The following is a 20239-nucleotide window of genomic DNA, read 5'->3' on the forward strand; positions in this document are numbered from 1 at the left end:
GAGTAGGTGCAGGCGGCGATGCTAAGGGGCCAGGCTTGATGCAAAGGAGCCGTAATAAGGTGAGGTTTTGACAGGTTTGGCATGCTTGTAGGCACGTAGGCACTTCTAGACCTAGACTTAGACTAGGTGGTGATATATAAGCTCGTACGCGAGCCCGTACGGAGGCTATACGAATTGGAAAGGCTATATAGCCGTACGTGAGGCTATACGTAAGGCTATATATACAGCTGCACAAACTGGAAAGAATACGCCGCAAAATGGAGAGGCTATATAGCTATGCTGATTTGTATAGCCTCACGTATAGCCTTACGTACAGCAGAGATGCACGTGCAGATAGACGTAAAGGTGAATGTTCGGAGGCCTCCTGCCGGACCTCCGAGCCAATTAGAAGGCGGTGAAGTAACAGGGGGGTAAAGGGTGTACGATTAGTTGTTAGGGGGTGTACAATTATTCGTTAGGGGGTGTACGATTAGCCCTCCCCCCGTTTTATTGCTTTATCTATTAGGGGCTAATATCTAAGGTAGGGAGGTATATAGTAAGGTGGACTAGTACCACTCCTAAATCCGGAAAGCGCGCCGATAGGGCTGGCTGTGATGGACACGTGACCTAGGTCACGTGCCTAGGACCTTTATTCGATGCGAGCTCCGCTCACCACGCACGCAATATTATCCATTACCTATTACTAAACCACGCGGCATTATTATCTACTACGTAGTTACGCTCCGGAGGCCTTACGGCCAGGAGCAGAATATACGACCTTACCCCACTACAGTACTATTACTTTGCTATATAAACGCTGTAAGCTAAAATATTCTTAGCCTTAGAAGTTCTATAAAAGTAGCCGCCAGGATATTTAAATGCCGAGGACAAGGCGCTTTATATTAATCTGGAACAGGCTCTTCTTAATTTGCGTATAGCGTGGGATAGGGTATCGGGCATGGCATGGTTAAAGGAGTTGATGGTGTCGATGCAGGCATCGGACCAAGCGGTCTGACCTTCGGGCAACACGGGAGGACCAGAGAAGTCAACATCCTTGGTGAAGCGAACGAAGATCTTATAACGGTTCCCCTTGCCCTTCTTAACGTTGGCGCGGCCCTCTTCCTGGTAGAGGTTAAGCTGGATGCAATATTCAAGGCGAGGAAGCTTAAAGGACGACCTGGCTGGTGTTAGCCAACTCCATGCGTGGGTGGGGTGAGATGGAGGGACACTCACCAAGCAAGGTTCTGGAATGCCTGAGCGACGTCTCTGTAGGGGGTAGTCACCTCCCACTTCACCAATGCGGCATTCCACACACACGCCAGGGGCAAGCTCCACACCGTCGAGGACACCACCGACTGGCTCAACTCCTCCCTCTCCTCCCTCTCCTCCCTCTCTTCCCTCGAGCCGCTCAAAGCCGCGCTACGCGTCTTTCCAATATTGTCTTCATCCACATCTGTTCCGTCCAGCCTCCGCTTGCGTTTCGCCCTCTCAGTCTCCTTATCCCCCGTTCCCGCCTTCGCCTGCGCGAGCTTTAGCGCTGCAGGCCTCGCAGCCTTGAATGTGTCGACCAGCTCTTGCACCACCAAATTCCTCCTCAGCTTATCCGCCTGGTCGCTAGCGTGGCAGGCCGGGCGCTTGCCGTCGGCGTTGAAACAGCGTCTGATGCAGATAGGCAGAAGGAGTGCGAGCGCGTCGTGATCATGGGCGTGTCATGGAACTCCTTGCACACTTGGCAGTGTCGCAGGAAGCGAGAAGCTGTCCTGCTTGATATGCGAATGGCGATGAGACGGGAGAGAGTGGGCATCGCTTCTAGGCGCGTTTGTTTGAGCTAGCTACATAACAGAAAGATTACATGGATAAATAATGATTCGATACCAATAACGGTAGCCGTGAACTGGGAGTTTCTGAGCGTTGCTGGCACAGGCGAGAATTACACGGAGGGCAGAAGGGTCGGGCTCTCCCTGCAGAGCTCTCGCTCAAGTACATATATTTCCATCGAGCCATAAGACACTCCTGTCTGCGAGACACGTGCAAGATGTGGTGAGCTGCGGCTTGAGTGATGAGTACAACGGTGGGAGAATCTCCACGCTGGAGCAAAGAACGACGCTCCAGAAGAACTGTCACCCCAGAGCTCAGGATGCATCGAAGTGCCGACGATTTGACCCAGATACGAAGAGCGTGACGCAGAGTCGGTCAACGCAATACACTAGCGGCTCGTCAGCATCCCACGGTGCGGTTTATCTCCGTCGCGGGTCCAACGAAAGAAAGATCACGATACGCCCAAGGGAAAACCCGTGTTGGTGGACTAAGTATGCTGCAGAACCTAGAAACCTAGCATCGATGTTTTCGCATCAATGTGAGCAGAACGTCGCAACGAAGCCCCATCATGTAGCACACCAGACTGAGAAAAGAGGGGCCCGGGACTCATGAAGGTGATGGAAACCCGCTGTGCACCCGATGCGAGCGGATCTCTTTCAAGGCGCCGCTCGAAGAGTGTTGAGAGCTTGGGAACGAAACCGCCTCTCTGGGGGGCAGGATGGGTGCGCAGTGTACAATAGCATCGAAGTAAACGGAGAAACCGCTCGGGGGCCCATGCCGTGAGGACCGCGACCGCTGCACGAAGAGTGGAAAGAGATTTCGCGCGTGGTGCCGGTGGCGAAAATAGAGATAGGACGGGAACCTTGCGCAGCAGGAAAAGAGACCTCGTACTGTAGAAGCACCAGGCAGGCGTGCGTGGGAGAACGCGGGGAAGAGCGCAAAGAGGTAAGGTTAACCGGCCGCGGCAGAAGTGCATGTAAGCCTTGCCCAGGACGGGCTGGCGCGGCGCAGGCGTGGCCGCGCGCTGGGTTTCGGGCGAGGCTAGGAGCGTCGATATCAACGCCTATCGAAAAGCTTCATCCAGCCCCGATATCCAGATAGCTGGTTGACTCGATAGGAACTACTAAACACTGTCAAACGTCAGCGCAGCGCGCGCCCCTGCGGCCGTTTGGCACGCACTGGCCTCGGGTCGCGCCTCGCAGGCTCCTTCGCCTCAAGACCCTGGCCGCGGACGTCGCTAATCGGGCATAGGTGCCGTGGTGCCCAGCCGCTGGTGATAAGATGGGAGGCTTGCTTGATGGCATCGAGTAACAGCGCGCCGCCCGCAGTGTCCTCACCACTGGCACCGTACCTGCTTCGCAACCCCTCCCCGCCGACTGTCGTACGTTGCGCACACGACTCTGGCGCCTCCCTTCAATCAGCTTGCGGGTGTCGGCGCTTGATAGGCAGTGGCCGCAGCTTCTTATCTCTTCAATGCCTCAGCCAGCCAGCTGATCGGCCGCTTCCTCGATCCCCTCGAGCTCCCGATAGCCCGCCAGGTGGATGATGAGAAGTCTCGATGAACTGCATTAGGCGAGGCCTGATCTTCCTTTTTCCTTCTTATCGGGTCCTTGGGTCCCTCAGCCTTAAATATATAGCCCAGGTCCCTGGTCTGCCCTTTCTTCGACGTCTCGCCCGCTAGACTCGACACTATCGCACACCACCACCGCCCACCATGGCATCTGACGAGAACAAGGGCTTCTACGAGGAGAAGAATGCCTCCCCAACCACCTCTGCCGTCGAGCCTGCCAAGACCGGCTACGTGTCCGGCCTCAAGAGACGCCTGCCCGGCTTCAGCCTCGAGGTCCGTCAAGAGGAGAGCAGCTTTGCCGTCTCGGCGAGAGCCTCCAATGCCGACTTCGACCCCATCCCGCCGTCGAAGCGCACCTGGAACTGGGGCGCCTATGTCGCCTACTGGATGGCCGACGCCTGGGCTGTCTCCAACTGGGAAGTCGGTGAGTCCCTCGCCATGTGCTTCGTCTGTGGAATCAAAGTGCGGTTGTGCTGAAACTCTGGTCGCGCAGCTTCTTCCATGATCGCCGTCGGCCTCAGCTGGAAGATGGCAATCGGCGCCTGTGTTCTCGGCAACACGATTATGGGTCTCGTCATTACCGTCAATGGCAGAATTGGTGCTACTGTGAGTTGTGTCATTCAAAAGGTCGAGCGGGCCTAACTTGGGATAGCTTCACACACCGTTCCCCGTGCTCGCACGCATGCCATTTGGCTACTACTTCAGCTACTTCGTCGTCTTGTCCCGCTGCGTCCTCGCCATCGTCTGGCTCGGGTGAGTTTGTCCGGCCAATCACTTCATCGCTTCAGGAGGCTCACTGTACGCAGTGTCCAAACCACGACTGGCGGCCAATGCATGACCGTCTTGCTCACAGCCATCTGGCCGAGCTTTGCCAACATACCCAATCACATACCCACCAGTGAGGGTATCACCACGGCGGGAATGTGTGGATTTGTGCTCTACTTCCTGCTTCAGCTTCCATTCCTATGCATACCTTACACCAAGGTATGGCCCTGCAGCTAACTTTCCCCTGCTTCATGGACCCGACTAACCCCACCAAGGTCCAATACTTCTTCGCCTTCAAGAGCGTTATTGCACCAATCATTTTCTTGGCCATTTTCGGTGACACGCTGCACAAAGCCGGCGGCACCATCAGCAATAGTACCGTCATCACCCAGGGCACTACTGTACACGGTTCGGTCCTCGCTTGGGCCTTTTTCGCCAGTAAGTGATGTTCTGCACCCGCATCTCCTCGCCTCCCTCTAACCAGAGTCCCTCTTGCAGATCTCAACGGAGTCTTGGGCAACTACGCCACCTTGGGCCTGAACATCGCCGATTTTTCGAGATACGCCAACAAGCCCAGCGCACAGAACGTCCAAGCCCTCGTCATCCCCGTCATCTTTAGTGAGTACCTCCCCACCCATTCTCACGTCCATCTTGCTAATCATCTGGATCGATAGCTATTGTTGGCCTGCTTGGCATCTTTACTGCCGCAGCCGCTCAGTCCGCATATGGCGATATCATCTGGAACCCCATCGAAATCCTCAGCCTGTGGATGAAGTCCGGGTCCCACGCTGGCCGTGCTGCTGCCGCCTTTGGCGCCATCGGCTTGCTCATTGTCACTCTCGGTATCAACATCTCGGCCAACTCCATTAGTGCAGCCAACGACCTCATGTCGTTCTGTCCCAAGTACATCAACATCCGCCGTGGTCAATTGCTTGCTGCCGTCATAGGTAGCTGGGGCTTCGTTCCAGTAAGTCGACCGGCCTTTTTGCAAAGCTACCATTCCCCCGCTGACCACGACCGTAGTGGAAAATCCTCGCATCAGCCGCAAAGTTCCTTGCTTTCCTAGGCGGCTACACCATTTTCCTAGGCCCCATGACATCCATTATCATCACCGAGTTCGTCTCCCAACAATCCCACATAGCCTCTACCTACCAAGTCCATATCCACTAACCCGTTTTGTTTCGTGTCGCAGCTACTACATCGTCCGACGCGGCAACGTGTCCGTACCGGACATGTACAACTTCCACGGCATCTACCGCTACTCGCCTAGATACGCTAGCAACTGGCGCGCCGTCGTCGCCTTCTTCATCGGCTGCATTCCCCCGCTCCCCGGCTTCGTCAACAACATCGTTGAAGCGGGCAATCAGAAAACCAGCGTCTCTTTGGGCGGTCAGCACCTGTAAGCCTCTTCCATTCCCTCTCCCTGCACGCAACTTGCTCGCAAAGAGCTTGTCGCTAGCCAACGTCGAGCGCAACTTGGTCGGAGCCACGCTAACATCGTGCAGTTTCAACATCGGCTACATCTACTCCTTCGTCGCCGCCGGCGTCTTCTACTGGGGCTTCAATCGATTTTTCCCGCACCCCGAGTCCTTCATGGACCACCCCGAGACGGGCGAGGACATCATTGCGGCCAACGACGCCAAGAATGTTGAGCAGCGTCGCGCGAGTCGAGCTGAGCGGAGGCCGAGTATTGTTGCTCAGATCTTCGAGGTTTAAGGGTCTGGCATGACTTCGCTTTCGTCACGATCGTTTAAATCGTTGAAGGGCCGAGCGGGTGGAAGGCTGTCTTTCATTAATCCCGCGCATGACTGCGCACATTCCTCCAAAGATATATAGATAGACAACTCGTGTACGAGTAAATGTGTAACGGCCACAAACATGCGTAAAACACAGCTTCTGTCCATTGCCAATGAAGTGTACACACCCATTTTGTCAAAGGATCGTGGTCTTCTTGTGTCGCCAGACGTCCTCAGGATGGTCTCACATGGGCCCGAGTTTAATCACTGGTGGATTTGTGAGAGCAAGCTGCTGTTTCCATTTTCTCTCACAATTGTGATCTAGAATTACGCCCTCAAAAACTCTCTTTCAAGTTCCTCCGATATCGTCACCACTAAATTGCCACGCCCTCATCCACCATGGGCGACCCCAAGCCTGGCGCACCGCGCCAGAGGTGCTTTTCTCCACAAGCACGGTGATGTAATCTTCCAGTTGGACAGGGGCGATAAGGAGTCGTGACCGTGACCCGTCTGCAAGTCTCTTGTTGCATCGAGCATCATCACGGCGGTTGCCCCGGCGTTCCAAGCTTTGTTCACGGGCGGCTTTGCAGAGAGTTGGATAATACAGACTCACTCATCCTCCAAGCGTCCCCAGCTTTGAGTTCGGGGATCGCTCCCAATCACGATCGCGACACGCAGTGTGGCCAGCAGCGTTGTGCCCCAGTACCAATCTGTTAGTGTATGCTTGATAGCTAGCCGCAGTGATGACAAGTCCCCGTCTAGAGGTGGGACTCCTTAGGCTGGACTCCTCGGATCAAGTGCAGTTCTTGCAGAGCGATGGCAGCTTCGTTAAGGTAGCCGCGGAGACCAGGACTTCCCTCGCCGCAGTGACGGCAAGCGTCTTGCTGATCCCTGGATCAGATCGAAGAGAGATGAGGAAGTTGGGAACGAAATGACCTGCGCGAAGTTACGTCACTCGGCCGCCGGCCGCAGCTGTAGCATGGCTAGGATGAGTTTAGTCGAGGTATTCGAATTTGATCTGAGAGAAAAGAACGGAATCGAACGCGAAGAAGAAAATCGCAGCTCTTACAGGGGGCTCGCAAGATGCCATCCGCGGGAACCTAGACGCGCAAATGAGCTCCGCTTGCTGAGTTGCATAGAAGGGGAAATGGTGCTGACAGTGAATATCGCGGAGCTACTCACGCTCGAAAGAAGGCTGCGTCATACTGATTGCTGGCGGAAACACCAGGAGTTCGTCAGATAGATTGAAGTGAACATGAGTTTGTATTGTGGTGAATGTGCGAGCTTATATACGTAATTAAAAGGAGAGTAACGTGACTAGGTGTAGCTACGTAGTGCGGAAGCTGATAAAGCAGCTACATACTTATACGTACTGAAGCCGTATAGATTTACGCTTACTGTAGATATAGAGGCGGAGGTGTCTACCCAGCTAATAGATTATACAGATCGATATAAGGATCTATAGGTTAAAGCTTAAAAGGAATTCTAGCAGTTATACCCTCTAGGTTTAAGGTAATATATTATAAGGCTTAAAACTATAAGGAAATATATAGTATAGTATAAAATAATAGGTATATAATTAAAGGGGTGTTCTAAAAGAGGTATATATATTAAATATTTTCTACTTATTTCTAAATTAAGGCCTATATTAGTTCTCATAAAAGGTAGAGTTTAATACTAGTTAAGATTGAAGGAAGGAAATTGAAAGCGAGTGACTGACGAATGCTATGATACCAAGAACTGCCCTACCAACTGTCAGGTTCCGGAGAAGATGTGAGGGAGCAGTTACAGAAGAAATTGCGAGAGTGGGTCTATGGGTCGCGATTGAATTGATAAACACGGGAAGATGCCTTATCAAGTATGTACACATCGTGGCGAAAGAGATATCATTATCGAGCGAGGCTTGTTTGAGAACTCCGTGAAGTCTCAGCCTCAATCCTTCGCCCTCAGGTTCTCCCAATTGCGAGAGGAAAGAGGCGCAAGATGTCGAATTGGTCTATATTCTGCTTAAGGCGTGCCTTGATTGTACCTACTCCTCCTTTCATTGGGTGCAGTCGCTTACCTCATAATCTTTCAACGCTGCACCGAGCAATTGAACCTCCATCACTGTGCATACCCCGAATACGGGTGCGTGTAAGATACACCGTCTGGCATAGGTGTAGAACAACGCTATGTAAGCTGCGGCGCGAAGGATCAGACACGCAACTATATCTGAGGCTGGATCGAGGCGCCAGATGTTAGCGCTCAGCCGTAGATCGGAGTGGGAATGGGTTCGCTTGGGAAAGCATGTCGAGGCGGCCCTCAGCTACGATGGTAAGACTTTAGCGATGCACAACTGACAACTACAACCGAAACATAGAATAAAATAAACATCGTCAGAGTGCTTAATTTGAAGTTAAGGAGTGATCGCCGTCTCAAGACTCGAAGTGGCAATCGCTCACAGTAGACTACTATCACCCTAGCACACCCTAGCGGAATAACCGCAGTCGCACACTTTGCAACACAGCACAGTAGTACGCGAAGATGATAAGCTCTTATTTTTAGACCTGGTGCACAGTAGATGTGGTATTTTCATTTCTTCAGTCGCTGGAGGCAAAGCCACGAGATTCTGTTAATTCGGCACCTTTCCTCGCTCAGACGCTTAGTCAAATGGCCAATCGACTCTTAAGCTACTTGAACTCAGCATAGCCCTTGCCGTCGATGAATGTATAGTCCCACGGTCCTTGCTCCGGGTTCTCTGCAAGTTCGACGTACGCCTTCCCAGCAGCCGGGCCATTCACTGGGATGGTAGGACCCCCATCAGGTTGCCGCTCATCAGCGTAGTAGAATCTAGAAAGTGTCAACACGGAACTAGTCCCCATGACCAATTCGAGTGATCGGAATGTGGCGCTTGAACTCACTTGAAGCCCTTTGACTTGTAACCAACACTAGCAGAACGGATCATGTGAGCGGCCGCAGATTTGGTCATCCCAAAAGTCAAAACACTCGGCAATACAATGGTGTTCAAGGCGTTGCCAGTCTGGATGAAAGTCCGCGACGCTGAGCTAGGAAGTTGCTTGAAGCCTTTGACGGCTTCTTGAGCCGCAAATAAGGGCGCAATGGTGTTAATTGCGAATTCGCTCTTCACGTCTTCGAGGGAGATTGAGGAAAGGGGATCTTGGGCATCTCGTGGTATTCGGTAGGCAGCTAATGTCATTGTCAGGAAGCCCGCACTATATGAAGATGCAAACCCGAGAGACTGGAGAGATGCAATAGAAAGGATAACGCAAATGGCTTACCATTGTACACAACGACGTGTGGTATCCCCAATGTCTCCGTCACCTTCGTGAACACCTTTTCGACCTCAGTCGTTTGTGCCAGGTCAACTTGTATACGGAGAAATCCATCTTCGTCCACGCCATCCTGCAGACTTCTTGCTGCAGTCGCAACCTTGTATCCTTTGGCTGCGAAAGCTTTGGCGACAGAGAGCCCAATACCTGGGCCAGCACCAAGAACGAGAAGTACTGGGGCAGACATGATGTAAAGGCGTTCCTGTAGGAATTCGAAGCTAATGCGGAAGATATGAACCCGATGCGGAAAATGGTAGAAGAAAAGTAGCCGTGCGCGCGACTTACCTTTCTATCGAAACTATTCGGGCGTTGGAAGAGGCCGACGAGCGAGTGTGATACTGGCTGCTTAGAAATGCAACATGGCATCATCGTCAGAGCTGGCAAAGAGATGCGGTTTAATTGGTCCACGCCCAACGCAACACATTGGCTTTTGATCCTTTTACTACGAATGCCAGAACGTTCGCAACGATACCTAGTCAGGTGCCAAGATATATGGGACTACAGCTAGGTATAAGCTAGGCCCTGCTATGTCTGCTACGTCTGAGTGGCCAATAGCCCATGGGACCCGCATTGTTCAGTAATCATTTCCAATGCTAACGCCCCACTAAAGCTATTGCGGAAGTAGGTCTACTGACTCTGCATTGACCCCAGAAACTGTCGTTTTATCTATCGGGTTTCCTTCGGGCCACGAAGAATCCCATATTTTCTGTTCAATTCTTGAACAGCTGTCGTAACTCGGCTTCTCTTACCATGATCATCGACAAGACCGTCACCGGAGGAAAGATCGTTCGGTCCAGGTATTCTCTTGAATTGCTAGTCTACGGCTAGCTTCAGGATCGAGACCCAAGACGTCATTGTAGAACCTCGATGTCGGCAACGAGTGTCAAGGTGAGAACTTAGGAACTCGCATACTGTCTGATCTTCATCCTGAAAACCGTTTTCGTATCGCTGGATCCTGCCTACTGGGTCGTGTCCATGGCGAGGCTGAAAGCTAAAGAGCCTGTATAGCGTAAAAGTGCTCGTTATCTTGAAATCATTCAAGTGCATCACCAGTTCTCTCCTAGATCGGCATTTCAAGGCCAGAGGATCGGATCGCTCCGATTCCTTCTGAACCTACGACTTGGGCCTCGAGATATGTGCAGTACAAATCTTGTGCTGGCCCATCGCCGGCGAAGTGAAGTTGAGGGCTGGGAGGAGGCATCAAACCGAGGTCACTGAGGCTGATGAGGATAATCGCATTTAAGGGATGCTCTATGATCTTTTCAGCGGGGTCCGGTGGAAGAAGGAGATGGGAAGCGCGAAAGGGTGTGGGAGAGATTCTTCGAAGCGTAGGGCAATTCGAGTTCTTCTCCCTTTCAATTTTCAGCCTCACAGACACCCACACATTCTCGACGACACTCATCAAATATTCATCAGAACCCATCCCTTCCTGCGTTTTGCAAGGAGTGCTGCCTACAGCCCTACGGAAAATGACACCCTGCGATGATCGTGGCGTTTCGTTCTAGAATATCTGAAGGAACATGAGGGAACGGTTTGGCCCTTAGATCAACAATTTGCCCTCCTCGGCCTTGAGATTATAAGGGTGAAAGGGTAGCAGTGGCTCTCCTGCATGATGAACGTCATCCTCCATCGCCCCATGACCTTAGAGGCCTCTCAACTTCTCCATCGTCAGTCCAGTCTGTTTGGTCATTTGCCGAGCTAGCTTGACTTAGGCTCCCAGATCAGCAAGTTGTGTTTTCAGCCTTGTCACTTGCATCAGTGCAGCTCCAGCCTGACAACTTTTATGGCTCTGATCGCTGGGCCAGGCTACTCAGCGACCTATCATCCGGGCGTTCGCCTACTCTAGTTGGCTACAGTGCTATCTTTCCATGACGCATCTCAACTTCATCTCTGTTTGTCAGCCTGGTGCTTGGTTGCCTTCTCCTGTGCTCGTAGCGTCGCAACCGGGGATGATCTTCAAACTAAGAAGCAGTCTGACGCTCAACTCGCGCTCGCGCTCGCTCTTAACTCACCTTCGACTCCACGGATGTGCTCTACGGACTTGGTAGGACTAACTACGGTTTCTCCGCGGCCTGTACACGTGCTCAGTCACGACATCTCCGTATACTATATCTAAGCTGGCTTTCCGGCGACGGAACGTTCCCGAACATGGTACCATTCGAGGCGATTCCTGATCCTGCTCAGTACTAACGATCCTAAGGCGTGGTCCACATGGCGTTCTTCCGCGGCGTTCGTTCTAATGAGGGTGCTGTTGATGCTTGCCATTCTTATTAACTTCGTCTGGCTAAAGCTGTCAAATATTGCAAGAGACCTTTGGCAGCGAAGAACCAAGTCTAGGCGACCCGAAGAATCCAAGCCCGTCGTGCTGCACAGCCGGCGGAGAGTTGTAGCTGACATGCTTCCTCATATCGCTCCCATAGCAATCTCTTTAGGCGTCATACAGCTTAGCATTCGTCAAACCTACTGGAAAGACCTGACCGCTATATCAGACGACGCGAGATCGCAGCTCGCCTCCCTACAAGTCGCTGCAAAAGCCCATGAAGTTCTGGTCATATTTTCGCTAACCACGGTGCTGTTTCATCATATCAAACATCAGCTGTCATCTCCTCACGGCATCACGTTCGGGGTGCTGACATCCGGCTATCTCGTGGGTACCGGAGGCTATCTCATCCAGCGCGACTTCTGGAACAGCCTCCATTCCGCAAAACACGGACTTCCGTGGCGAAACTGTTGGAGGAAGACATGGCTCATCATCTTCATGTTGATTGCCACTTCGGTGGCCATCATCCCTTAACTTGACTGGTGGCCAAATGGGGAGCTCAGCGGGGCCGCCCTTGGGGGTCAGTTTCCAGTAGTCGACTTGCATGACACTTTCCATGGCGAATACCGTTTGACACCCTCGTCAGCCCGATTCTACCTTTGTATCTCCCTCATAAGAGCGAAGACGTCTGGCCAATCATCCTCAACGCGTCCCATCTACCAGACACCGGATGTCTGAATGACTCCGCGTCGCTTTTGTTCCAGTGCCCCAATGGCGGGTACAACGAAATCATGGGAATGCTGGGAAACGACATGCGAGGTACCCCTCCAGAGTATTGAATCCTAGGTTTGATCTTGTTAAGATATATATATCTCGCAGGTACCCTTCTAACGCCCGGAGTTGCCGTTCGAGCTACCTGTCGACGGGATGCTCTGCCTGCCCGCTATGTTCCTCTACCGATTCTACCACTCCCATCCACGAATATCACATTCTGGGAGACCCCAAAAGAGATGAAAAACAGGTGTTCTCGAGACCATGTTTTTGACTTGACGAATATCTGGACGTCCGAGACTCTGATCAATCCGCCGAGGGAGAAGGTCACATCCTCAATGCTTGACCTTTCATCTACTTATGGCACTTCGGTCCTCGGAGCGGTCTTTCTCATACCCGGAAATCTTATCAACGACCACCGTCCATGGGCCGGGGCAGGAGGAGAAGAACCGAGTTGTAACGTGTGCAATTGAAGCCACGTGGGTGAAGTACGAGATCTATGCGGCTTCCACCACTCCCCACCTCGCACAAGCTGTGCTGGGTCTAGATAATGACACACTTGCTGCCGCTACTTACGCCAATCTTCAAACGTGTTCATCCCGTTATCTAGAATACGCACTAGAAGCTAAATCATCAGTACGTGCTGGCTCTAGAATCCACATGGACCCAAGTTGGGCGTCGTCTTTAAACCAAGCCCGGCCGAACTCGAGTGTGACGACGCTTGAGAATCTCTTCCAAAACTTGGCTGCGCAGGAAAACTTTAATCGTAACAGTCTCGACGGATTCTCGTCCACGTTGGTGGCATCTGTCTTTGCAGATGGCATTTCTCGAGTTGGCATAGACAAGCACACTTTGATCATCGACCCAAAGTGTAATGGTGACGACTGCGACCAAGTGTATATCATGAGAAATCTCTAGCAGTAGTATTAGCTATTACCTCTCCGTAAGCGCATGATGGTGCCAGAAAACATCACCGACAGCTGGATGCGCGTACAGTTCCCAATCTACCGCTACGGGTACGGCTACAGCTTCCACGGCATTGCCATCAGGCGGGCGATGATTCCTTTGATGGCACATATCGCTCTGGCAACTATGCATTGCACCTGGCTTTTGTACAGCGGCACGACGTATCCAAGTTGGAATAATATAGGGGAGGTCATCGCGTTGACTATGGGACCATGGCCGTGTCTGTGCTTCGAGGCACCGCTTCTGGCATCAAGAACTCGGAGACCTGAGCTCGACGAATTGCCATCCGCACAAAATCGCCAGGAGTTCAACTCGCTTCGTTAGATGGTCGTGAATATCTAGAATTGGTATTTCAGCAAGATGGAGAGAGCTTTGGTGGAGCGAAAGATCCCCACAGGGCGAAGATACCGGTCGCCCAGGAGTCTTACTACTAACAGCACGTGCATCTTGATCGTTCACAAGATTCAGAGCTCACGAGGCTATCTTACTATCAAGGATTCTTCGCTTGGCACAGACTTTCTTCACTTGTGCTGGAAGGTTATGGAGGGGCCCGGTCTCGCAGCACCATCTTTCGACATCGTTAAAGCTGTCTGAAATGCATAGACCGTACTGTATTGTGTCACCGAACCCAATCCTCGTTCGGAGACCCGTATCGTGCATACGAACCGATGACATGCCGTTGTTGATGGTCACAGAATCTGAGAGATGGCTTCGCTCCTACCTACAAAGCTGAGGCTGGTGCGAGCGTGGGGCAGCGGGGGACTGAAGATCGCCTCATCAGTGAAGAGGCACGAAGACTTTCTCCAGCCTCAAATAGTTTTTGATTTGGATGAAAGTTCACTACACTCCTTCTCCTATACTCTCCACTGCATTCGCTTTGAAGATCTCAGCTACTTAGAATCCGCCTTGGTTCCATATACGTGCGCTGATCCAGAGCGCTGGGTATGACCTCTTCCGGTTAGCTCAAGCAAGCCATCCCGCAACATGGTCTGAAATCGAGGCGCGATGCGTAGCATCTTGGGACCTGATACCTATGCTAGCTTTCTAACTTCTTAAGGCCTCTCAGCCTCATCGGATATGAAGATCTTCAAGTCAGACTTGCACCCGGGCGGCAGATGCCTCCTGATCTGTCCATATTGCGGCGTTGCCTATACGCGTATAAGCTGCCAAGTCTCAAAGTCGTACAGCCACAGACCTTTTGACGGAGACCGAGCCTGAGTCGGATTGAGTAGGCTATTTATGCTTGGAAGCGCTGTGGGCTGACTTTACTTCAGACGTCATTCAAGGTAGAGATGGTCAACGCTTGAAAGCTTCAATTGCACGCTGAGATATAAGTATGGCCAATAGCCCTCGAATCTCAAGTATCATACTATCCGAACACCCTCACTGCCAAAACACACGTTCAAGATGCGTCTCTCATTACAATGCCTTATCATCATCTCGATCTATACCACGGAAGCCTACTCTAATGTCCTAGGGCCCAGATATCCAGCTCCACTCGACTTGACTAGCGATGACAGCGTGGTCACCGCTGGGTGGAAGAATGTCACCTCGTTCTTCGACACATATCTTCACGACAACCGATCGTTAATACCGAGTCCTCCCCTTGGATTGGAGAATCTCACTTTCTCCACTGGCATGTTCTCCATTCACGACCCTGCGGCCCAATCTTTACAATACCACTACACCTCCGATGAAGTCAGAACCGGTCCAGGTGTCCACGAGGTAGATGGCGACAGTATCTACAAGGTCGCCAGCATCACCAAACTCATCACAGTCTTCACAGCCATGCTGTCCTTCGACGTCGATCAGTGGGAACGCCCGATCACCGACTTCGTCCCCGGCCTCTCCAAATCCGCGCTGGACAAAGTTGGGCATGATCGTATTAGCCACACGCAGTGGGAGGATGTCAGTCTACGTGCTCTTGCAGCTCAAATTGCGGGAGTGTCCGCTGTGGACTTGCCGTGGGGCTCAGATAGTGCGTTGACCATCGACCCTACAACCGTCGCCATAGTTGCGAATCCGCATGCTCTAGAGGCAGGCCTACCACCTCTAAACTTGAGCGACCCAGCAGCCCTTTACCCTTGCTTAAAAGATCCGATCTTAGTTTACATGGACCCGCTCAAAGGCTGCCCTCCAGACTTGTGGCTCGAGGGGGAACTGGAACGCGCTCCAGCATTCGACGCCTGGACGACTCCTGCGTATGCCAACAATGGATTCATACTGCTTGGTATAGCCCTCGCGAACATTACTGGCAAGCCTATCACTCAAGTGTACGACGATCTGGTGTTTGATCCTCTTGGGATGGCCCATTCAAAGGCTGTACCTCCGACGGAATCGGAAGTCCCTCAATACGTATCTCCTGGAAACACGACCGATGTGACCTTTCAAGGCGGCCTATCCGTCTCCAGCGGTGGCCTTTTCTCCTCTTTAAACGACCTTGCGACATTCGGAACAGCTCTGATGAACTCCACCCTCCTGCCCGCGAACAAAACCCGCGAGTGGATGAAGCCCATCTCCCACACGGCCGACCTCACTTTCTCTGTCGGCGCGCCCTGGGAGATATACCGATACATCCACGCAGACACAGGCGCCGTCACTGACATGTACACGAAATCAGGCGACGCTGGCAACTTTACCGGCTTCGCTGTGATGCTACCAGACTATGACGCTGGGTTTAACATTATCAGCGCTGGTAATCAGCAGGTGAATGTCAGTCAGAAGTCGCACTTAGCGCAGGCAATCGCCGATATCATCACGACTACTTTGATTCCCGCCCTTGAAGCGCAAGCTGTTGCGGAGGTGAAGCGCAATTTCGCCGGGACATATGCGTCAAAGGACCCAGTTCTGAATTCTTCTTTGACCCTCACGTTCGACGAGTCGGCTAGCAATACCGGTCTGTATATCTCGTCGTGGATCAGCAATGGGACCGACATGGTCCCGCTGGAGTGGTTTGGGCCGGGGCCCGTGAAGCTGCAGCCGTCGACCAAGCAGCCAGGCCAGCAAGCGTTCAGGGCGCTGCCCGTACGGCCGAAGTTGCCTCCTGGATCTGGACCGTTTGCAACCATGTTCAATACTAACGACTGGCTTGCGGTTTATAGCTCGGTGTATGGGGCGGTGGACATGGGCCTGTTTGTGTTTGATATTGGAGCGGATGGGAGAGCGACATGCGCAGAGCCTGCGGCGGTCAGGGCGAAACTAGAGCGCGTTGAGTAGGAGTTGAGGGACTTCAGATATCTTGAAAGCAATTGATGGGTGCAGCGTATCATTTTGTCCTTGTTGTTTCGTTACCTTGTAGCCTGGTAACACCTGTAAGACAGATGGCAGTTTCGAAAGGGAATTACACTTCAAGCTGGTATTACCACTGTCGTTTTCTGGGTCGAGTCTTGGCTTTCCGGACTCCCCATCGTGATGACTTCGCATGACCTTCCTTGCTTACAGCGGCCATCATATGATAGAACTGGCGATGGTCGTGATCGGTCTTTGATGCTCCGCAAGGGACGACCATCTCGCTCCCGGACAAATACCGCACCAAGTCGCAAAGAGAAGCGCTGTAACGTTAACGTACATGCCAAGGGTTGGCGGCGGGTGCTTGCATATACGCGTATGTAGGAGCGCACCGTAGAGCCTCTTAGGGTTAGCGTCACCCCATGTTTGTCCACCACAGTGCAGGGCTGAGCGCTGCGCAGTGTGGCAGAGCCTCTCTTACATTCCTTGTCCGATCTTCACAGAAGAGCGATGCGCGTAAAGAAGCTGGCCAATGGCACCTGCCAAGAAGAAGCATAGCCTCACGGACGGCCGATGATGCAGTGCCGAGCGCAAGGCTCTCTTCACCCCGTCGAAGTTGTATAATAATCGCGCGTCGCTGGACCGACTGAAATCGCAGAAACCAGCTCTCAAGTTACACTCAACCATTATTATAGCATACTTCAAGCTACCCCCAAGCTACCCCCAAGCTACTCTCAATCCAGCAATCGACATGGCCTCCGCACCCGCCGTCCCCCTGGCCCGATATCCAAGCAACATGGACCACCAGTCCTCAGATACAACAACTGCGAATCATTCTGCCGAAGCTCCTGAGACACTATACTCTCCAACCGCCGGCACACACCGCACGTACCACATCGACTTCTCCTGGGGCAAGTTCAAGTCCCTCATCACCGACAAAGGCGACCCCACCTCCACCCCCCTCTACATCGTCAACTACAAAGCCTTCTCGCCCCACCTCGTCTTCAAGTCCGCCTCGTCCGACACTGCCTTCGGCACCGGCACCATCCACCCCATCTCCATCAACGCCGAATGCACCGTGCACGACCGCCCCATCAAGCTCAAGGCCCTGAAACGCTTCAAGACCTCCTACGAGCACCAGTCCCTCGCCTTCTCCGACACCGCAGAGCTCGTGCCCATGACGTGGACCGGCAGCGTTGGGCTGAAGACGTGGGAATTTGTTTGTCTCGATGAGGCACAGATGCCCGTCGCGAAGTGCGTGATCAACATGTGGGGGATCAAGAGGGTGGGGTGGATTGAGTTTTTGGGAAAACGAGCAGCGGAGAGCGAGAAGGCACGGGACGAGATTATAGTGACGGGCATGACGTTGATGTATTGTATGGCGCTGCGGTCGAATAATATCCTTTCGCTGTTTGGGGCTGTGTTTGCAAAGACCGGGAAGGAGGGGAACGATGCGACGAAGCCGCATGCAGAGTGAGGGTTTGACGGTTTTGAGGCGGGATAGTGTTGGTCTTTTGGTGCGAGGAGTTCAAGATTATGGCATTCCATCTCCCTTGAATTTGTGAAAGTGTACTGAAGCGTTGCAGAGATTCTTGCACTATGAACAATTCCAAAGAATAGCTACCCTCGCGGGTATCGAGCCATGCAACTACGACTCTTTCCCAGATTTCTTAGACTCCATCGGTTTTGACGTAGCCATCTATGGCTCCTAGCCTTACACTCGAGGCGTAGGGTGGTGAGGATCTGAAGTGCTTCCTGGCGGCCTTAGCTGAAGGGGTATTTGCATCAATCATAAAATAATTCTGAGACCGATAGTGATATAACATCCGCGTCCAAATTGAAGGTCGACCGATGCTGTTAGCGACACGATGGCCATTAACCCCGTGCGTAGAGTCACATATAATCCTCTCACCGAGAATGTTCCTTCCACCGAGGATTGAAGGGAGAAGTAAAACTGTGGAATTCTTCCCCGACGAGCCTGGTTTTAACCCGGCGAATCGACGACTACGTGAACCAGTGCTTTAAGTCGTTGCACCCATGCTTCTCTGCTTCAGCCATGAGGGCCTCAGCTCATACTTCAGCGGTATTGGCGGCAATGTAAAGCAGTGTCAGGTGGAACCTGCAGCGTGAGGCTTGCAAGATCCTCTCTTATTTCCCAGCCAACGATGAAGCGAACAGCGATGGCTAGGGACACCCGCACTACCACTAACGTCGTGTTGTCATGCGCGATGAAATCGGATATGTCTTCCAAGCTTGCGAAAGAAATCAATGCGGTAAATCCTTCTTCCACACCAGTGCGAACCATTAGCACAGTTTGGAATTCTGCGAGCTTGTGGAGATTGGTGAGTCCCTTGAACGGCAGTAAAGCAAGCGATCGTATTGGTTGCCGCTCGAATTAACGCCCTATGGAGTTCGCACCCCATTCATATCCCGAAAAGTACACTGAAGCATCCCTAAACGATAGCAAGAAGCGGTGTAGACTATTGTTCAGATGCTGTAGGGTCTATGAATGGTCCCTCCAGTTTTCTTCGACTAGGATTGATTGGCGCTGGAGGTCTGCATTTTCTGCACATATGCCACGTAGCTTCGTCTTCGACCAAGAGTTTTGAATGACAGCCCTACATCAAGTTATCATATCACCATGTCAACATTTATCACCCTGAGGTGAGCAAAGAAAACTTTGTGGGTCGGGGTCTCATATGATTTCAAATATAGGTCGGGGCTCTTGTGAAATCAACGACCATGACGAAATGAATCCAGAGCTGGTCGTTGATGTACCCACCATTTTAGTCCCTTTAACGCACTCAATTCTCATCGCAAGAATATCCATGGGTATATTGCTGTAGACCCGAGCTTCTAGCTCTTCGATCAATCAATAGAACATCTTGCTGGCTACGAGACTCCAGCAACCGAGACCAACCGGATTCAATGAGCAAGCTTCTCGATATCGTCATCTCCAACGGGAACACGGCACTTGGGGCACTGTGGCTGGCCAAACTTCTTCGTATCCTGGTAGAGCTCGTTCAAGCAGAAGTGGCCAAACACATGGCCGCAGTTGAGGAGCATGAACGGTCGATGGTTCACATCCCGCTCCTGCGGAAGTCCGTGGGGATGATCGTACTCCTTTTTGCAAATATAGCATTTGCTCTGTGAATCTTCTGAGGATATGTTGGCAGTGCTGACTTCGCCGCCGAAGTAGTTGTCGTCAAAGTCGGCGTCATCGAAATCAGCGTCCTCGCCGGCAGAGTAGTTGCCGTCGTCAGACAGCTCCATCTCTTCGTCGGAATCGATGGACACGGGCTGAGAACGGTTGCCGGATGGTGTGTCGGTCTTGTCGGCAGTGGGCTTGTTTGACGTAGAGGTCCGGCCTTGGCGGGAGGCTCCGGCGGTGGTGGTCTGAGCGCGATGCACGGGGTTTGACATGACTGTGAAGGCGGTCGCGCTCGTGTGTGTTGGTTGTTGTGATTCTGGTAGTGGTTGTTGAGGGTGTGGTTGTGAATTTGATTTCCGATGGGTCGTGGGAAGGAAGCTGGAGTTTATGAGCATGCACATCTTCGAAACTGTGACTTCAGAGGAAGCAATACTTTCACTATGCTCCGCTCTGCTGCGGCTGTGGCTTGCCGTGATTTACTCCAACCTCAGTGCATACTGAACCTTCGTGAATGGTTGTCGACGATCACGTGCCTCGATTGTAAGTAACGCGTAATAGAAGACACGTAGCCGATGTGCTTGCTGCAATTGAAGGGAAGATAATTTGGTAGAGAAGAAAGAAAGAAAGAGAGAGAGAGAGAGAGAGAGAGAGAGAGAGAGAGAGAGA

The 20239-nt window shown here is 52.3% G+C and overlaps 9 protein-coding genes across 9 annotated transcripts; 5 read left to right on the forward strand and 4 right to left on the reverse strand.

Annotated features, from left to right (window-relative positions):
- Window positions 1–1190: 1190 nt before the first annotated feature.
- Window positions 1191–1986, reverse strand: BDZ99DRAFT_467649 (uncharacterized protein; the record flags this gene model as incomplete). Its single annotated transcript, XM_033721064.1, has 1 exon — window positions 1191–1986. A coding segment is annotated over exon 1 (205 nt), but the record flags the coding sequence as incomplete, so codon positions are not given.
- A 1357-nt stretch (window positions 1987–3343) lies between these two features.
- On the forward strand, window positions 3344–6027 carry BDZ99DRAFT_452312 (uncharacterized protein). The gene is made up of 10 exons (XM_033718264.1): window positions 3344–3791; window positions 3861–3973; window positions 4020–4120; window positions 4174–4351; window positions 4408–4570; window positions 4631–4750; window positions 4807–5099; window positions 5156–5247; window positions 5325–5531; window positions 5638–6027. Exons 1-10 carry the CDS (start codon window positions 3512–3514, stop codon window positions 5846–5848), a joined length of 1758 nt encoding a protein of 585 aa, XP_033570876.1. The 5' UTR covers window positions 3344–3511; the 3' UTR covers window positions 5849–6027.
- Window positions 6028–6217: 190 nt separating this feature from the next.
- Window positions 6218–7072, reverse strand: BDZ99DRAFT_481501 (uncharacterized protein; the record flags this gene model as incomplete). The annotated part of the gene is made up of 3 exons (XM_033722426.1): window positions 6218–6434; window positions 6482–6578; window positions 7051–7072. The coding sequence occupies 3 exons, from the start codon at window positions 7070–7072 to the stop codon at window positions 6218–6220; spliced, it is 336 nt and encodes a 111-aa protein (XP_033570877.1).
- A 1170-nt stretch (window positions 7073–8242) lies between these two features.
- BDZ99DRAFT_467651 (putative short chain type dehydrogenase) lies at window positions 8243–9496 on the reverse strand. The gene is made up of 3 exons (XM_033721065.1): window positions 9147–9496; window positions 8769–9054; window positions 8243–8697 (listed from the first exon to the last, which is right to left on the reverse strand). The coding sequence occupies exons 1-3, from the start codon at window positions 9382–9384 to the stop codon at window positions 8538–8540; spliced, it is 684 nt and encodes a 227-aa protein (XP_033570878.1). The 5' UTR covers window positions 9385–9496; the 3' UTR covers window positions 8243–8537.
- Window positions 9497–11592: 2096 nt separating this feature from the next.
- Window positions 11593–11991, forward strand: BDZ99DRAFT_525965 (uncharacterized protein; the record flags this gene model as incomplete). The annotated part of the gene is made up of 1 exon (XM_033726083.1): window positions 11593–11991. The coding sequence occupies one exon, from the start codon at window positions 11593–11595 to the stop codon at window positions 11989–11991; it is 399 nt and encodes a 132-aa protein (XP_033570879.1).
- Window positions 11992–12588: 597 nt separating this feature from the next.
- On the forward strand, window positions 12589–14002 carry BDZ99DRAFT_575592 (uncharacterized protein; the record flags this gene model as incomplete). The annotated part of the gene is made up of 2 exons (XM_033728487.1): window positions 12589–13122; window positions 13177–14002. The coding sequence occupies 2 exons, from the start codon at window positions 12589–12591 to the stop codon at window positions 13516–13518; spliced, it is 876 nt and encodes a 291-aa protein (XP_033570880.1). The 3' UTR covers window positions 13519–14002.
- Window positions 14003–14580: 578 nt separating this feature from the next.
- BDZ99DRAFT_502761 (beta-lactamase/transpeptidase-like protein) lies at window positions 14581–16532 on the forward strand. Its single transcript, XM_033723917.1, has one exon. The coding sequence runs from the start codon at window positions 14602–14604 to the stop codon at window positions 16408–16410; it is 1809 nt and encodes a 602-aa protein (XP_033570881.1). The 5' UTR covers window positions 14581–14601; the 3' UTR covers window positions 16411–16532.
- A 531-nt stretch (window positions 16533–17063) lies between these two features.
- BDZ99DRAFT_467653 (uncharacterized protein) lies at window positions 17064–18247 on the forward strand. The gene has a single exon (XM_033721066.1). It carries the CDS (start codon window positions 17174–17176, stop codon window positions 17897–17899), a length of 726 nt encoding a protein of 241 aa, XP_033570882.1. The 5' UTR covers window positions 17064–17173; the 3' UTR covers window positions 17900–18247.
- A 1100-nt stretch (window positions 18248–19347) lies between these two features.
- Window positions 19348–20196, reverse strand: BDZ99DRAFT_575595 (uncharacterized protein; the record flags this gene model as incomplete). Its single annotated transcript, XM_033728488.1, has 2 exons — window positions 20007–20196; window positions 19348–19951 (listed from the first exon to the last, which is right to left on the reverse strand). Exon 2 carries the CDS (start codon window positions 19843–19845, stop codon window positions 19348–19350), a length of 498 nt encoding a protein of 165 aa, XP_033570883.1. The 5' UTR covers window positions 19846–19951; window positions 20007–20196.
- Between the last annotated feature and the right edge of the window lie 43 nt (window positions 20197–20239).

This window comes from Mytilinidion resinicola, assembly GCF_010093595.1.
Source record: "Mytilinidion resinicola strain CBS 304.34 unplaced genomic scaffold BDZ99scaffold_24, whole genome shotgun sequence".
In the NCBI taxonomy this organism is placed as follows: Eukaryota; Fungi; Ascomycota; class Dothideomycetes; order Mytilinidiales; family Mytilinidiaceae; genus Mytilinidion; species Mytilinidion resinicola.

Coding starts and splice junctions, on each gene's coding strand:
- BDZ99DRAFT_452312 (XM_033718264.1), top strand. CDS start 3,512: ATGGCATCTGACGAGAACAAGGGCTTCTACGAGGAGAAGAATGCCTCC. Junction 5,100..5,155: donor GTAGCTGGGGCTTCGTTCCA/GTAAGTCGACCG, acceptor CCACGACCGTAG/TGGAAAATCCTCGCATCAGC. Junction 5,532..5,637: donor TCTTTGGGCGGTCAGCACCT/GTAAGCCTCTTC, acceptor AACATCGTGCAG/TTTCAACATCGGCTACATCT.
- BDZ99DRAFT_467651 (XM_033721065.1), bottom strand. CDS start 9,384: ATGTCTGCCCCAGTACTTCTCGTTCTTGGTGCTGGCCCAGGTATTGGG. Junction 9,055..9,146: donor ACACGTCGTTGTGTACAATG/GTAAGCCATTTG, acceptor CAATGACATTAG/CTGCCTACCGAATACCACGA. Junction 8,698..8,768: donor TACAAGTCAAAGGGCTTCAA/GTGAGTTCAAGC, acceptor GACACTTTCTAG/ATTCTACTACGCTGATGAGC.
- BDZ99DRAFT_502761 (XM_033723917.1), top strand. CDS start 14,602: ATGCGTCTCTCATTACAATGCCTTATCATCATCTCGATCTATACCACG.
- BDZ99DRAFT_467653 (XM_033721066.1), top strand. CDS start 17,174: ATGGCCTCCGCACCCGCCGTCCCCCTGGCCCGATATCCAAGCAACATG.